We start from the raw sequence: 16,996 nt of genomic DNA, 5'->3' as shown, positions 1-16,996 counted from the left end.
CTGGGAGAGGACGTGGCCGTTCTGCCACATCCACACGTCCTAGTGTACCAACTACCTCAGGTCCCAGTAGCCGCCAGAATTTACAGCGATATATGGTGGGGCCCAATGCCGTTCTAAGGATGGTAAGGCCTGAGCAGGTACAGGCATTAGTCAATTGGGTGGCCGACAGTGGATCCAGCACGTTCACATTATCTCCCACCCAGTCTTCTGCAGAAAGCGCACAGATGGCGCCTGAAAACCAACCCCATCAGTCTGTCACATCACCCCCATGCATACCAGGGAAACTGTCTCAGCCTCAAGTTATGCAGCAGTCTCTTATGCTGTTTGAAGACTCCGCTGGCAGGGTTTCCCAAGGGCATCCACCTAGCCCTTCCCCAGCGGTGGAAGACATAGACTGCACTGACGCACAACCACTTATGTTTCCTGATGATGAGGACATGGGAATACCACCTCAGCATGTCTCTGATGATGACGAAACACAGGTGCCAACTTCTGCGTCTTTCTGCAGTGTGCAGACTGAACAGGAGGTCAGGGATCAAGACTGGGTGGAAGACGATGCAGGGGACGATGAGGTCCTAGACCCCACATGGAATGAAGGTCGTGCCACTGACTTTCACAGTTCGGAGGAAGAGGCAGTGGTGAGACCGAGCCAACAGCGTAGCAAAAGAGGGAGCAGTGGGCAAAAGCAGAACACCCGCCGCCAAGAGACTCCGCCTGCTACTGACCGCCGCCATCTGGGACCAAGCACCCCAAAGGCAGCTTCAAGGAGTTCCCTGGCATGGCACTTCTTCAAACAATGTGCTGACGACAAGACCCGAGTGGTTTGCACGCTGTGCCATCAGAGCCTGAAGCGAGGCATTAACGTTCTGAACCTGAGCACAACCTGCATGACCAGGCACCTGCATGCAAAGCATGAACTGCAGTGAAGTAAACACCTTAAAAACAAGGAAGTCACTCAGGCTCCCCCTGCTACCTCTTCTGCTGCTGCCGCCTCGGCCTCTTCTGCTGCTGCCGCCTTGGCCTCTTCCTCCGCCTCTGGAGGAACGTTGGCACCTGCCGCCCAGCAAACAGGGGATGTACCACTAACACCACCACCACCACCTCCGTCACCAAGCGTCTCAACCATGTCACACGCCAGCGTTCAGCTCTCCATCTCACAAACATTTGAGAGAAAGCGTAAATTCCCACCTAGCCACCCTCGATCCCTGGCCCTGAATGCCAGCATTTCTAAACTACTGGCCTATGAAATGCTGTCATTTAGGCTGGTGGACACAGACAGCTTCAAACAGCTCATGTCGCTTGCTGTCCCACAGTATGTTGTTCCCAGCCGCCACTACTTCTCCAAGAGAGCCGTGCCTTCCCTGCACAACCAAGTATCCGATAAAATCAAGTGTGCACTGCGCAACGCCATCTGTAGCAAGGTCCACCTAACCACAGATACGTGGACCAGTAAGCACGGCCAGGGACGCTATATCTCCCTAACTGCACACTGGGTAAATGTAGTAGCGGCTGGGCCCCAGGCGGAGAGCTGTTTGGCGCACGTCCTTCCGCCGCCAAGGATCACAGGGCATCATTCTTTGCCTCCTGTTGCCACCTCCTCCTTCTCGGCTTCCTCCTCCTCTTCTTCCACCTGCTCATCCAGTCAGCCACACACCTTCACCACCAACTTCAGCACAGCCCGGGGTAAACGTCAGCAGGCCATTCTGAAACTCATATGTTTGGGGGACAGGCCCCACACCGCACAGGAGTTGTGGCGGGGTATAGAACAACAGACCGACGAGTGGTTGCTGCCGGTGAGCCTCAAGCCCGGCCTGGTGGTGTGTGATAATGGGCGAAATCTCGTTGCAGCTCTGGGACTAGCCAATTTGACGCACATCCCTTGCTTGGCGCATGTGCTGAATTTGGTGGTGCAGAAGTTCATACACAACTACCCCGACATGTCAGAGCTGCTGCATAATGTGCGGGCCGTCTGTTCGCTCTTCCGGCGTTCACATCCTGCTGCTGCTCGCCTGTCTGCGCTACAGCGTAACTTCGGCCTTCCCGCTCACCGCCTCATATGCGACGTGCCCACCAGGTGGAACTCCACCTTGCACATGCTGGACAGACTGTGCGAGCAGCAGCAGGCCATAGTGGAGTTTCAGCTGCAGCACGCACGGGTCAGTCGCACTACAGAACAGCACCACCAATGACTGGGCCTCCATGCGAGACCTGTGTGCCCTGTTGCGCTGTTTCGAGTACTCCACCAACATGGCCAGTGGCGATGACGCCGTTATCAGCGTTACAATACCACTTCTATGTCTCCTTGAGAAAACACAGGGCGATGATGGAAGAGGAGGTGGCCCAGGAGGAGGAGGAGGAGGAAGAGGGGTCATTTTTAGCACTTTCAGGCCAGTCTCTTCGAAGTGACTCAGAGGGAGGTTTTTGGCAACAGCAGAGGCCAGGTACAAATGTGGCCAGCCAGGGCCCACTACTGAAGGACGAGGAGGACGAGGATGAGGAGGAGGTGGAGGAGGATGAGGATGAAGCATGGTCACAGCGGGGTGGCACCCAACGCAGCTCGGGTCCATCACTGGTGCGTGGCTGGGGGGAAAGGCAGGACAATGACGATACGCCTCCCACAGAGGACAGCTTGTCCTTACCCCTGGGCAGCCTGGCACACATGAGCGACTACATGCTGCAGTGCCTGCGCAACGACAGCAGAGTTGCCCACATTTTAACCTGTGCGGACTACTGGGTTGCCACCCTGCTGGATCCACGCTACAAAGACAATGTGCCCACCTTACTTCCTGCACTGGAGCGTGATAGGAAGATGCGCGAGTACAAGCGCACGTTGGTAGACGCGCTACTGAGAGCATTCCCAAATGTCACAGGGGAACAAGTGGAAGCCCAAGGCCAAGGCAGAGGAGGAGCAAGAGGTCGCCAAGGCAGCTGTGTCAATGCCAGCTCCTCTGAGGGCAGGGTTAGCATGGCAGAGATGTGGAAAACTTTTGTCAACACGCCACAGCTAACTGCACCACCACCTGATACGCAACGTGTTAGCAGGAGGCAACATTTCACTAACATGGTGGAACAGTACATGTGCACACCCCTCCACGTACTGACTGATGGTTCGGCCCCATTCAACTTCTGGGTCTCTAAATTGTCCACGTGGCCAGAGCTAGCCTTTTATGCCTTGGAGGTGCTGGCCTGCCCGGCGGCCAGCGTTTTGTCTGAACGTGTATTCAGCACGGCAGGGGGCGTCATTACAGACAAACGCAGCCGCCTGTCTACAGCCAATGTGGACAAGCTGACGTTCATAAAAATGAACCAGGCATGGATCCCACAGGATCTGTCCGTCCCTTGTCCAGATTAGACATTAACTACCTCCCCTTAACCATATATTATTGTACTCCAGGGCACTTCCTCATTCAATCCTATTTTTATTTTCATTTTACCATTATATTGCGAGGCTACCCAAAGTTGAATCAACCTCTCCTCTGTCTGGGTGCCGGGGCCTAAATATATGCCAATGAACTGTTCCAATGTTGGGTGACGTGAAGCCTGATTCTCTGCTATGACATGCAGACTGATTCTCTGCTGACATGAAGCCAGATCCTCTGTTACGGGACCTCTCTCCTCTGCCTGGGTGCTGGGCCTAAATTTATGAAAATGGACTCTTACAGTGGTGGGTGACGTGAAGCCTGATTCTCTGCTATGATATGAAGACTGATTCTCTGCTGACATGAAGCCAGATTGTCTGTTACGGGACCTCTCTCCTCTGCCTGGGTGCTGGGCCTAAATATATGCCAATGGACTGTTGCAGTGGTGGCTGACGTGAAGCCTCATTCTCTGCTATGACATGCAGACTGATTCTCTGCTGACATGAAGCCAGATTGTCTGTTACGGGACCTCTCTCCTCTGCCTGGGTGCTGGGCCTAAACTTATGAAAATGGACTCTTACAGTGGTGGGTGACGTGAAGCCTCATTCTCTGCTATGACATGCAGACTGATTCTCTGCTAACATGAAGCCAGATTGTCTGTTACGGGACCTCTCTCCTCTGCCTGGGTGTTGGGCCTAAATATATGCCAATGGACTGTTGCAGTGGTGGCTGACGTGAAGCCTCATTCTCTGCTATGACATGTAGACTAATTCTCTGCTGACATGAAGCCAGATTGTCTGTTACAGGACCTCTCTCCTCTGCCTGGGTGCTGGGCCTAAACTTATGAAAATGGACTCTTACAGTGGTGGGTGACGTGAAGCCTGATTCTCTGCTATGACATGAAGACTGATTCTCTGCTGACATGAAGCCAGATTGTCTGTTACGGGACCTCTCTCCTCTGTCTGGGTGCTGGGCCTAAATATATGCCAATGGACTGTTGCAGTGGTGGCTGACGTGAAGCCTCATTCTCTGCTATGACATGCAGACTAATTCTCTGCTGACATGAAGCCAGATTGTCTGTTACGGGACCTCTCTCCTCTGCCTGGGTGCTGGGCCTAAACTTATGAAAATGGACTCTTACAGTGGTGGCTGACGTGAAGCCTGATTCTCTGCTATGACATGAAGACTGATTCTCTGCCGACATGAAGCCAGATCCTCTGTTACGGGACCTCTCTCCTCTGCCTGGGTGCTGGGCCTAAATTTATGACAATGGACTGTTGCAGTGGTGGGTGACGTGAAGCCTGATTCTCTGCTATGACATGCAGACTGATTCTCTGCTGACATGAAGCCAGATTGTCTGTTACGGGACCTCTCTCCTCTGCCTGGGTGCTGGGCCTAAATATATGCCAATGGACTGTTGCAGTGGTGGCTGACGTGAAGCCTCATTCTCTGCTATGACATGCAGACTAATTCTCTGCTGACATGAAGCCAGATTCTCTGTTACGGGACCTCTCTCCTCTTCCTGGTTTCCGGGGCCTAAATATCTGAGAATGGACTGTTCCAGTGGTGGGTGACGGGAAGCCAGATTCTCTGCTATGGGACCTCTCTCCAATTGATTTTGGTTAATTTTTATTTATTTAATTTTTATTTTAATTCATTTCCCTATCCACATTTGTTTGCAGGGGATTTACTTACATGTTGCAGCCCTCTAGCCCTTTCCTGGGCTGTTTTACAGCCTTTTTAGTGCCGAAAAGTTCGGGTCCCCATTGACTTCAATGGGGCCCGGGACGAAGTTCGGATCGGGTTCGGATCCCGAACCCGAACATTTTCGGGAAGTTCGGCCGAACTTCTCGAACCCGAACATCCAGGTGTTCGCTCAACTCTAGCTGCAACTAACAGAGTTTGCCCTGGAAAAGCTGTCCTGTCTGGCCAGTAGTGTGGCTTCAGAGCGGGTGTTTAGTGCAGCAGGAGCTATAGTTACCCCAAGAAGAACTCGCCTATCCACCCAAAATATGGAGAGACCGACCCTTGTGAAGATGAATCAGTCGTGGATCAGCCAGAATTTCCACCCACCAACGCCTGATGCATCAGACTAGATCATCCATGGTGCCATACCAACACTTTGACAAAAGAGACCCGTTCCTTATGGCTACTAGTGTTGAGCGTGAATATTCAAATAGTGAATATTAATTGCAAATATTGCAACTTTGCAAATTCGCGAATATTTAATAATATAGTGCTATATATTCGCTATATCGAATATTCGTCATTTTTTTACACCTGAAAACATGATTCCTCCCTGCTTCTTTCTTGTGGGTCAATGAGTCATTGGCCCACAAGCAACTTAAGCAGGAAGGAATCATGTTTTAATATGGAAAATTAAACATTATTTAGAATATTCGTCTTCTTTTTTCCCAATCTGTACAGTTGTTTGCATACTCCTGCCCGACAAGCGTTCCCTTCACCATGGGAACGCCTGTGGATTATAAAATACTGTTGGCTCTGACTTTTCCCTGAGATCGTGAAAACTCAGATCTGATGGTATATTCTATCCCACAGTCGTTCCCATGGTGACAGGGACGCTTGTCGGGGAGCAGTATGCCAAAGTGGAATAACAGTAGACATCGGAAAAAAAAAGACGAATATTCAAAATAACGAATATATTTGCTATATTGCTATAACTTTGTTTTTTTAGAATATTCGTCATATTTGTCATATTCTAATATTCGTAAAATACACATATAGACTGTAATTTAGCTAAAAGTCTTTTGAATGTCCTTCCGGGGGTCACTAAAAAAAACAGAGGACATCATCTGCGAATAAAAGTGACCTTCACTTCATGACTACCCACCGATATGCCCTTGTACAAATGGAATTGTCTCTAAATAGTGGGCTGGGGTTCTATGGCTATATTAAACAATAGGGGTGAAAGGAGACATACCTGGCATGTACCTTTACTTAATGGGAAAGAGGTAGATACGAAACCCAGCGTATGTATGTGAGCCTTTGGGGAAGTATATAAAGCTGTCAGGTATGACTGAAAGACTCCCTAAATGCCTATCCTAACCAACACCTCTCCAATCCAGGACCATTGGACGTTATCAAATGTCTTTTCGGCATCCAAGGCTACTATGGTGGGATGTTCATCTGGATAAGGAGCTGTGTGTCACCTATCCAGGACAACTAGCACCTTTCTTTTATTAGTAACTGCTCATTGTTTAACAAATCCAACTTGTGCTGTAACAATTAGAGAAGGAAGAAGTTGGGCTAGACAATTTGCCATCATCTTAGAAATGAGCTTTATGTCCTGGTTAATTAGGGAAATGGGTCTATATCATTGGGTATCCAATGTGTGTTTGCCTGGCATTAGGTAGGAGTTTGATATAGACTACCTTTGAGGTACTCGGGATCTCACCCGTACTCAAAATGGCATTAAAATAGGCTCCTAGAACAGGTGTGATAGAATCCACCAGGAATTTATAAAATTCCCCAGAATAGCCATCAGGGCCATGAGCTTTAGAGTTATGGAGACTATGTATAACCACCTTTATTTCTTCCTCAGTAATCGGTTTAGTCAGCTCTAATATGTAGTCTGGGGAAATAGACGGTAAGGTTTTTTATTGAGAAGAGTTGAACCTCCATGTGAGGATTCAGAATCTCTGAAAAATGTCATTTATCTCATAAGGATCAGAAATTAAGATGCCTTTGGTTGCATGAAGTGTCTGAATGTGAATGGGGACATGCCTCCCTTTGGCCAGTCTCGCAAAGAAGTCTGCCCGATTTATTACCAAAACGTAATAGTTTCTCTTCCATAGGAGACCTCTGAAAACACTCCCTCATTTCTAGCCAAATTGAATACATGTTTGGCTGCTACCCATCTGTCTCTCTTTTCTGGGGTTGGGTTCTAGAGGAAGCAGGTATAAGCCTGCCTGAGTTCATTAGCTGCAAGTTCTACCTTCAAGTACTACATTAAGTACAGTGAAGAGATATTGCAGAGATATTGCAGGAGACTGAAAAGATACTGCAAGAGATTGGCTTGGAGTTTGCAACTGGCTCATCTGTGTGTTCTTTTGCTAACCATTGCTTGAGAAGAGGTAAGGAATTTGGTCAGGTGTTTGCTATTGTGCGTTTGCTAATGAGCCTAGCTCATTGAGGTGTTACATTTGTTGCTGGGGGAGGAGCTTGTGAAGGAGTGTGTGTATATATAGAGACAGACTCATTAGCTGGCCTAATTCATTAGCTGCAAGTTCTACCTTCAAGTACTACATTAAGTACAGTGAAGAGATATTGCAGGAGGTAGGCTGGAAGGTGGAAACAATACAAAAAAAAAAGGTAAGATTTGTTTGATTTAAATTGACAAATTTTTATTCTTTTTTTTTTTTTTTCTCTCCTCTTTAAAATGGCAGACTTGGTTCAGTGCAGGAATTGTTGTGCATTTATTTCATGTTCCACTCTTTGGAGATTCGGATGCTGTCAGATCTGTAGACAGTTCTTCTTACTGCAGCAGGAAATTGCATTTTTGAAATCTGAGATATTTAAATTATCTGTTAAACAAACTCCAGCTAGGACTGCTGCAATGCCACTGCCACAGAAGACCCCCAGAAATGGCAGATGGGTTACTGTAGGTTCTGGAAGACTTAGAGTGGTGGATAGAAGACATGTCCCACAGTCGGTGATTCTCCAAAATTCATTTGCAGCACTCTCAGAATGTAAGGACAACATGGATATGGACTCAAGCACAGAGGGTGAGAAACCATCGACTCCTATGTCTAATGTATGCAAGACTGCAGCCAAGGACAAAAAAGATAAAGTGAAGTCTCAAAGGAAGCAGCTGTTGCTGGGTGATTCAATCATAAGAAGTGTGGAGCTTAAAGAAAATGGTTTTGTGAGATGTCTCCCTGGGGCTACTGCTAGAAGAGATAGAAGACGTATTATTAATATTGTTAAGCAAGCAAAGCAGGAAGGGGACGTGGATGTTCTTGTCCATCTAGGGACAAATGACCTGGCTTGCAATGAAGTGTCAGAGGTGAAAAAATCTTTTATCACACTTGGTAATGACGTACAGGATTTTGCATCCACCATTTCATTTTCTGAAGTTCAGCCTGTGCATAATGTTCAGAATGATAGGCAGAGGCGCATAAAGGAGTTCAACATATGGCTTGGTAAATGGTGTCAAGAGCAAGGATTTGGCTTTGTTTCTCATAATAGCTCTACTTGGAATAGAAAGGAACTGTACAAAAAAGATGGTTTGCATCTTTCTCTCAAAGGAACAAATGTACTTAGTGAACAACTCCAAGAATTTGCGAAAGAGTATTTAAACTAGGAAGGGGGGGGGGGGGGCAAAAGAGTGAAAATAAAAGAGTCCAATTGCCCCCCGAAACAATGCCAGAACAGGTCAGAAGCACAGAGGGTAAGAAATGATAAGCTCAGAGTCCTGTCTACAAATGCTCGCAGTTTAGGTAAAAAAATCAATGAACTTGGGTCAATAATGGCATCTGAGAATGTAGATTTAGTGGCTGTTACGGAGACATGGTTTAATGAAAGAAATGACTGGGACATAACCATACCAGGGTACTCTTTATACAGAAGAGACAGAGAAGGCAAGAAAGGAGGAGGAGTGGCCCTGTATGTGAAAGATAGCATTAAATCTAACCTAATACAAGTTGGTGAGGCCAACATAGAGTCAGTTTGGGTTACGTTGCAGTTTGCTAATCATGCAGTAACTCGTGTAGGTGTGATATATAGACCACCTGGTCAAGTTAAAGAACTAGATGATCTACTAGTTGAAGAAATAGCTAAAATGACAATGAAAGGAGAAGTTATCATTATGGGAGATTTCAATCTTCCAGATATAAACTGGAAAACCAAAATAGCAAGTTCTACCAGGAGTACAGATATTCTAAATTCCTACTGGGGTTATCCCTACAACAAATGGTTGAGGAGCCAACCCGGAGGGAGGCCATTTTGGATTTGATATTCACAAATGGGGATTCGGTATATGATGTCATTGTAGGCGAAACCTTGGGATCTAGTGATCACCAGTCAGTGTGGTTTAATATAAGAACTGTGAAAGAGTCCCACCACACAAAAACAAAAGTTTTAGATTTTAGAAAAACAGACTTTTCAAAAATGAAATTAGTCATAAATGAGTCCTTATCAGACTGGAACGGATTACATGGAGTCCAGGAGAAATGGGACTACTTAAAAGGTGCATTATTGAAGGCAACAGAAAATTGCATTAGGCTTGTCAGTAAAAGCAAAAAAAGGAAGAGACCACTGTGGTACTCAGCAGAAGTGGCCCAAATTATTAAAAATAAAAAGCTAGCATTTTGTAATTATAAAAAAAACCAGAGCAATGAAGATAAGGAAATCTACAAGATTAGGCAGAAAGAGGCCAAGCAAGTTATAAGAACTTCTAAAGCTCAGGCAGAAGAAAAACTAGCTCAGTCTATGAAAAAAGGGGATAAGACATTCTTCAGATATATAAATGAAAAAAGGAAATTAAAACAAGGAATAACTAAATTAAAAACAAAGGACGGAAGGTATGTAGAAGAGAATAAAGGGCTAGCCGACTGCCTTAATGAATACTTCAGTTCAGTTTTTACAAAAGAAAAAGAAGGAGAAGGACCTCCACTAGAAAGGATGACTATTAAATCGTTTGATGCATGTGTCTTTACAGAGGAAGATGTTCTAAGTTTGCTGTCTAAAGTGAAGACAAATAAGTCACAGGGGCCTGATGAGATACACCCAAAATTATTAAAAGAGCTTAGTGGTGAGCTGGCAAAACCGTTAACAGATTTATTTAACCAATCATTAGTAACAGGAGTCGTCCCGGAAGATTGGAAATTGGCAAATGTCGTGCCCATTCACAAGAAAGGTAGTAGGGAGGAATCGAGCAACTATAGACCAGTGAGTCTGACATCAATAGTAGGCAAATTAATGGAAACCCTATTAAAGGATAGGATTGTGGAACATCTAAAATCCCATGGATTGCAAGATGAAAAACAGCATGGGTTTACTTCAGGGAGATCATGTCAAACAAATCTTATAGATTTTTTTGACTGGGTGACTAAAATAATAGACGGTGGAGGTGCAGTAGACATCGCATATCTAGATTTTAGTAAGGCTTTTGACACTGTCCCACATAGAAGACTTATCAATAAACTGCAGTCATTGAGCATGGACTCCCATATTGTTGAGTGGATTAGGCAGTGGCTGAGTGACAGACAACAGAGGGTTGTAGTCAATGGAGAACATTCAAAACAAGGTCATGTTACCAGTGGGATTCCACAGGGATCTGTACTGGGACCAATTTTGTTTAATATCTTCATAAGTGATATTGCAAAAGGCCTCGATGGTAAGGTTTGTCTTTTTGCTGATGACACAAAGATATGTAACAGGGTTGATGTTCCTGGAGGGAAACGCCAAATGGAAAAGGATTTAGGAAAACTAGAAGAATGGTCAGAACTCTGGCAACTGAAATTTAATGTGGATAAGTGCAAGATAATGCACCTGGGGCGTAAAAACCCAAGGGCAGAATATAGAATATTTGACACAGTCCTGACCTCAGTATCTGAGGAAAGGGATTTAGGAGTAATTATTTCAGAAGACTTAAAGGTGGGAAGACAATGTAATAAAGCAGCACGAAATGCCAGCAGAATGCTTGGATGTATAGGGAGAGGTATAAGCAGTAGAAAGAGTGAAGTGCTTATGCCGCTGTACAGAACACTGGTGAGACCTCACTTGGAGTATTGTGCGCAGTACTGGAGACCATATCTCCAGAAGGATATAGATACTCTAGAGAGAGTTCAGAGAAGAGCTACTAAACTAGTACATGGATTGCAGGATAAAACTTACCAGGAAAGGTTAAAAGACCTTAATATGTATAGCTTGGAAGAAAGAAGAGACCGAGGGGATATGATGGAAACTTTTAAATACATAAAGGGAATCAACTCGGTAAAGAAGGAGAGCATATTTAAAAGAAGAAAAACTACCACAAGAGGACACAGTTTTAAATTAGAGGGGCAAAGGTTTAAAAGTAATATAAGGAAGTATTACTTTACTGAGAGAGTAGTGGATGCATGGAATAGCCTTCCTGCAGAAGTGGTAGCTGCAAATACAGTGAAGGAGTTTAAGCATGCATGGGATAGGCATAAGGCTATCCTTCATATAAGATAGGGCCAGGGACTATTCATAGGATTCAGATATATTGGGCAGACTAGATGGGCCAAATGGTTCTTATCTGCCGACACATTCTATGTTTCTATGTTTCTATGTTTTTATCACTGGTTATCTCATATTTCTGGTGAGCTGTGCGCTTTATAGAGGTGATAAAAGATATAAGCTTCCCTATAAGTACTAACTTGGCTGCGGCCCAAAAAAGAGAAGGATCGTCCTATGAGCCCCAGTCTCCTATTCCAGCCACCAGCCTTTAAGCAGATCATGGAATGTCTCATCTTCTGCCATATAGGCAGGAAAGCACCATAAGATATCTGAGCCCTTGTAGGTGGAATACTGTACAGTAATAGAGATTGAAATGTGATCAGAGATGACCAGATCATGAATGGAAGGCTCCAGAACCATATTTGCCAGAGAAGTGTGTATGAAAAGATAATCAATGTGTGACCAGCTGGAGTGAACATGGAAGAAATGTGTGAATTCCTTGTCACTTGGATGAGATATACGCCAATCATCCTGCCAATGAGAGGTAGCCAGTGGTGAGGGCGGCATTCGTCACAAGGTCTGGCTGGTATGTGGGGAGTATAGGGCATATTCCTGTCCTCCACTGGAGACAAGACTGAATTCATTACACCCCCGACTATCTTAAGCTGCACCTCATCAGTAAGGAGTCTAGCCTCCAAAGAGCATTGTCTCCACTGGGGCCTTCAATATAATACACCCTCCACTTTTCGCCTTCAGTGCTCTCATTAAGAAAAAAATAAATAAAAATATTGCATGTTGGATACCTTTGGTACATCACCAGTCCCTTCATACCTAGGTAGTACGCCTGATGAAGGAATCCGTGTAAATCAGTGCCAGCCAATCACTGGCGGCACTCCCAAGCTGGTGCACTGATGTCACTGGTCAAGTGATGCCGAGTGCGTCATGTGACCAGGAAGCATGGCCTATTTAAACAGGTAACCTGCTGGCCACAGTTTGCCTGTGAATGCTGTTTATCCCTTGTGATTACCTCATTAGCCTTATATCACCGTCAGCCCTGGGAGAGATCTTAGAAGTTCAGATAGACGGGAGACTCAGGAGTCTATTTGACAGATCTCTCTTGTTTTCATTGTTGCTGACAGGTTCCCATCCCTTTGCAGATGCTGCTCATTATTAGTCAGGTGGCTCTTTATATGTTCCGCCTCTCACTTGTTTCCCTGCGGCTGATAGCTCCTCTGTGTAGTGCTCTGCTTGTGTGGTGGTTCTTCTGTTCCAGTTATATCTCAAGCTAAGTCATTTCCCTTTTATTGGTGTGTCTGTCCTGACTAGGCCTCAGGGAAACACTAGCTACTTCAATTTGGAAGGAGCCGGTTGCCTCTTTCCCTGTTCCCTAAGCTGAGAGTTTGGTGCAGTGTTTCAGCAGTCTCAGGTTCCTGTGCATGTGCATTTCTACCACTGAGATTTGCACATGTTGTTAGCAGCTTAGGCAGAGTATCAGGGAATGCTAGGAGGTGACCTCTTTATTCTCTAGGTTCTGGGCCTAGTCTGTTGTTTAGTTTTGGTTCCCTTTGGTTGTCTTTCCTTCTTTACTTCCCATGACTCATTATTATCGTTGCACTGCTATCTGGATCTCTGACCCCTGAATTTGACCCTGACTCTGCTTCTGCCTGATGATTTGGACCCTGATGTGACTTCTTGGTATCGACCCTGTTTGTTATTGTATTGCTCTTTCCTCAGATTTTGGCTCTTATTGTCTTGAAACTCCTGGTTTTGACCCGGTCTATTTTTTACAGTGCTGCTTGTCGCTTTTGGTATATTCAACCTTGTGCCTGCCTGCCACTAAGTTTGTTATTTTTTAACCTTTCTCTTCTCCCGCATAGACCCTTGCACTTAGTTAAGTAGAGACTGCCGTCCAGTTGTGGGCCATTGTTTAGAACGAACGTACAAGTAGGTAAGGACAGTGGTGTCGGTGGAGTTCATGACAACATGCCATTAAGGGTTAAACTAGTCAAGCAATTACTGTTTAACTTGATTAACCTGTGTCTTTTTTCAGCTTTCACACATTCTGGTTTCCTGAAGCAGTTTTGGAAGCCAAACTCAGGAGTGCATCAAAAAAGGAGAGACATTATTATGGAAAGATTTAACCTCCTATTTGTTTAATTTACTCCTGTTTTTAACTTCCAAATCTGCATCATGAAATCTAAACGTGTGGTCGTACCCTAAGGGCTTGTTCACATGACCGTATGGCTTTTTCAGTGTTTTGCGCTCCATTTTTAACGGATCAGTTTTTCTGTTTTTTGTTTCAGTAGTGTTTCCGGTTCCATTCCGTTTTTCTGTTTCCCTTTTCCGTATGGCATATACTGTATACAGTAATAACATAGAAAAAATTAGGCTGGGCATAACATTTTCAATAGATGGTTCTGCAAAAGCGGAACGGAAGACATACGGAGTGCATTCCGTATGTGTTCTGTTTTTTTGCGGACCCATTGACTTGAATGGATCCACGGAACATGATTTGCGGGCAATAATAGGACACATTCTATCTTTGAATGGAACGGAAAAACTGAAATACGGAAACGGAATGCACACGGAGACACTTCAGTTTTTTTTTGCTGACCCATTGAAATGAATGGTTCAGTATAAGTAACGCATACTGAACTAAAAAAAAACGGCCAGTATACTGAACGCTAAAAAAGTTCATGTGCATGAGCCCTAATTCAAATGCTGTACTGTAATCCCCAATCTAGTCTCTACTCCACTCACATTCCATTGTAAGACTCGAGTCACCACCAGTCATAGGAATCACATTACAGCAATTGTACAGTAGATTTAACATTTCTGCCAATTTGAAATTTTGACTTCACTGATACATTGTAACAAGATTGTCAGCTGTGTGAGCGGGACTAGGTTAGAGCAGGTTTTCACCCTCTGATTGTAGAAGGAGAAAAATTAGGCAAATGCCTGCTGTCAAATGTACATTGGATTCCTTTCTGTGCAATGTAGAGAATACTCGGTACCTTTGGGATGGTGTAACCTCTGAACTTGACATCTTCATTGGTGGCATGGTGAAGTGCAGTTGGTGTGATGTCGAGGACTCTTTGTATTTCATGGATGACAGCGTTTGTATACGGCAGATTGGGTTTGTCTGTGATCTCAGGAGGACGCAAGGACTTGGTCAATCTGTCTATCTCCTGCTGTACTTTAGCTGTGAGACAAAGATGAAATCATCTGTGTAAGCAGTTGGAACCAATGATGTTTTATAACATTGGTAGTCTGGATGGCCTCACAGGGGATGGCCACCTAAAGTATCCAAATATTTGTTTCATGTTTTTCAAGTAGATTTGTTTCACTGAATCAGAATGTGATAGCTACATACCAGTTGCAAGAAAAATTATGTGAACCCCTAGACTAATAACATATCCAAGAGCTAATTGGAGTGAGGTGTCAGCTAACTGGAGTCCAATCAATGAGATGAGATTGGAGGTGTTGGTTACAGCTACCCTGCCCTATAAAAAACACACACAAGTTCTGGGTTTGCTTTTCACAAGAAGCATTGCCTGATGTGAATGATGCCTCACACAAAAGAGCTCTTAGAAGATCTACGATTAAGAATTGTTGACTTATCCACAGGACTTAAAAAATCTTTGAAGACCCATCTAGAAGCGGACTCGCCATTTAACTGGTCGTCCCCTTTCCTAACCTATCTAGGTATCAAAATGACTACAGATCCCAATCAACTCTTTAATTTGAACTATATTCCTCTTCAAAATAAATTGGCAGAAGATTTAACTTCTCTTGATATCCCCACACTCTCGTGGTTTGGGAGGAAAAACATATTAATGTCACTTATTATCCCTAAACTTACTTACCTCCAACAAACTTTACCAATTCCCGTCCCTTCCATTTACTACTCTAAACTTAAGTCCATGTTCCGTTCCTTTATATGGAATAAGAAAAAGGCCAGAATGTCCTATAAGTCTTTGTCTTACCCGAGAGAGAGGGGAGGGATTGCGTTACCAGACCCTGAACTCTACGGTAGAGCTATTTTACTCACTAGAGTGGTGGACTGGTTGACGGCTCCCAAGCAAAAATCCTGGGTCCCGATGGAGGAGACACTACTGGGACTTCCGTTCAGAGCGGCTTTACTGGGACGCATGTCTCCGCTGCCCCCCCCCCCCCATCCTGATATCACCCCGGTTATGAGGGCCACTCTGAATGCGTGGTATACCTTACAAAAATCACCCTTGTGCTCCCCACTCCCATCTCCGATCCTTAAAATAGAGGACATTTTTCATTTAGCCCCCCAGGCCTTACAGAACAGCATACCCACTGAAATTGCTCGGTCTAATTTAAAGCTGACGGATCTTTACAAAGATGGCAAACTACTTACCGTAAATGAAATGGGTGATCTCTTAAAAAGCTCATGCCCCAGCTTTTCTGGGCTCCATTTCTTAAGAGCATACATGTCTCAAAACATACAATTACATATGTTGCTACGTCCTATTACTTGGTTTGAACACATCATCTGCCGAGATTCTACCCCACATAAGCTGATCTCACAATGGTACAACAGATTAAGAACTCCTCCTGAAGCCCTAACGCCGGCTTTTATAAGACTTTGGGAAAAAGACCTAAACAAGAATCTCTTTTCGGAGGATACCTGCATCATCTTTAACTCTTCACATAAATCCTCAAGATGTGTCAGGGTTCAGGAGAATAACTATAAAATCATCTCAAGATGGTATAAAACCCCTGACAAGACATGCTTATACTCAGCTTCAGCTTCTGACACTTGTTGGAGATGCTCAAAAGAAAGGGGCGCTTTTATCCACATATGGTGGTCCTGTCCAACTTTACTCAGTTGGTGGGAAGAGGTTTTCCAAGTCTGTAATAAGATTTGCAATACCAACATCACCCTGACTCCGGAAGTTGCTCTCCTGAATCTTTACCCTCGCAACCCCTCTCCCCCTAATCTACTTATTCTCAAACATCTAGTGAACGCCGCAAAATTGCTGATTCCTATACTATGGTTGTCAGCCGAGGTTCCCTCTATGGATCAATGGTACCAGAAAATTGACCAAATTTTCCGACTGGAAGAGCTATCCTCATGGGAACTGAGATCCCATCATAAATTCCTAAAGATCTGGAGCCAATGGATTTCCTTTAGAGGATATTAGATGAAAGTTAGCACAATTAGCATGTTCCCTGGGGCTACAGCATTAAGGTCCCATATCAGCTAGCTTCCCATTTGCCCCTTTCCTGACCCCCCTCACATTATTTAGCGTTGAGTTGCTCAGACGGTAATGTTGCTTCTGCTTTGGGCCGTCCCGGATGGATCGTAACACCTAGATTTAAGGTAATTAGCGGATATCGTTATGACAATAATTGCTACCTGGTTATTAAGCATGGTTTTATAAAGTATACCCTCTATCAGAGGCTTTTTCTGCTGATTAGCCCTTGAGACTTTGTCTTATCTT

General features: G+C 44.8%; 1 protein-coding gene across 3 annotated transcripts in view; it reads right to left on the bottom strand.

Annotated features, from left to right (window-relative positions):
- LOC122939424 (cytochrome P450 2C29-like) overlaps positions 1-16,996 on the bottom strand; it is a 298,684-nt gene that overhangs the window by 29,584 nt on the left and 252,104 nt on the right. For all 3 annotated transcript variants that reach the window (XM_044295488.1, XM_044295489.1, XM_044295490.1), the window contains one exon: positions 14,537-14,724. In XM_044295488.1, coding sequence (XP_044151423.1) covers positions 14,537-14,724 — 188 coding nt within the window. The remainder of the gene's footprint in view (positions 1-14,536; positions 14,725-16,996) is intronic.

Source organism: Bufo gargarizans, chromosome 5, assembly GCF_014858855.1.
Source record: "Bufo gargarizans isolate SCDJY-AF-19 chromosome 5, ASM1485885v1, whole genome shotgun sequence".
Taxonomy (NCBI): domain Eukaryota; kingdom Metazoa; phylum Chordata; class Amphibia; order Anura; family Bufonidae; genus Bufo; species Bufo gargarizans.
This window is presented reverse-complemented; position numbering and strand designations above follow the sequence as displayed.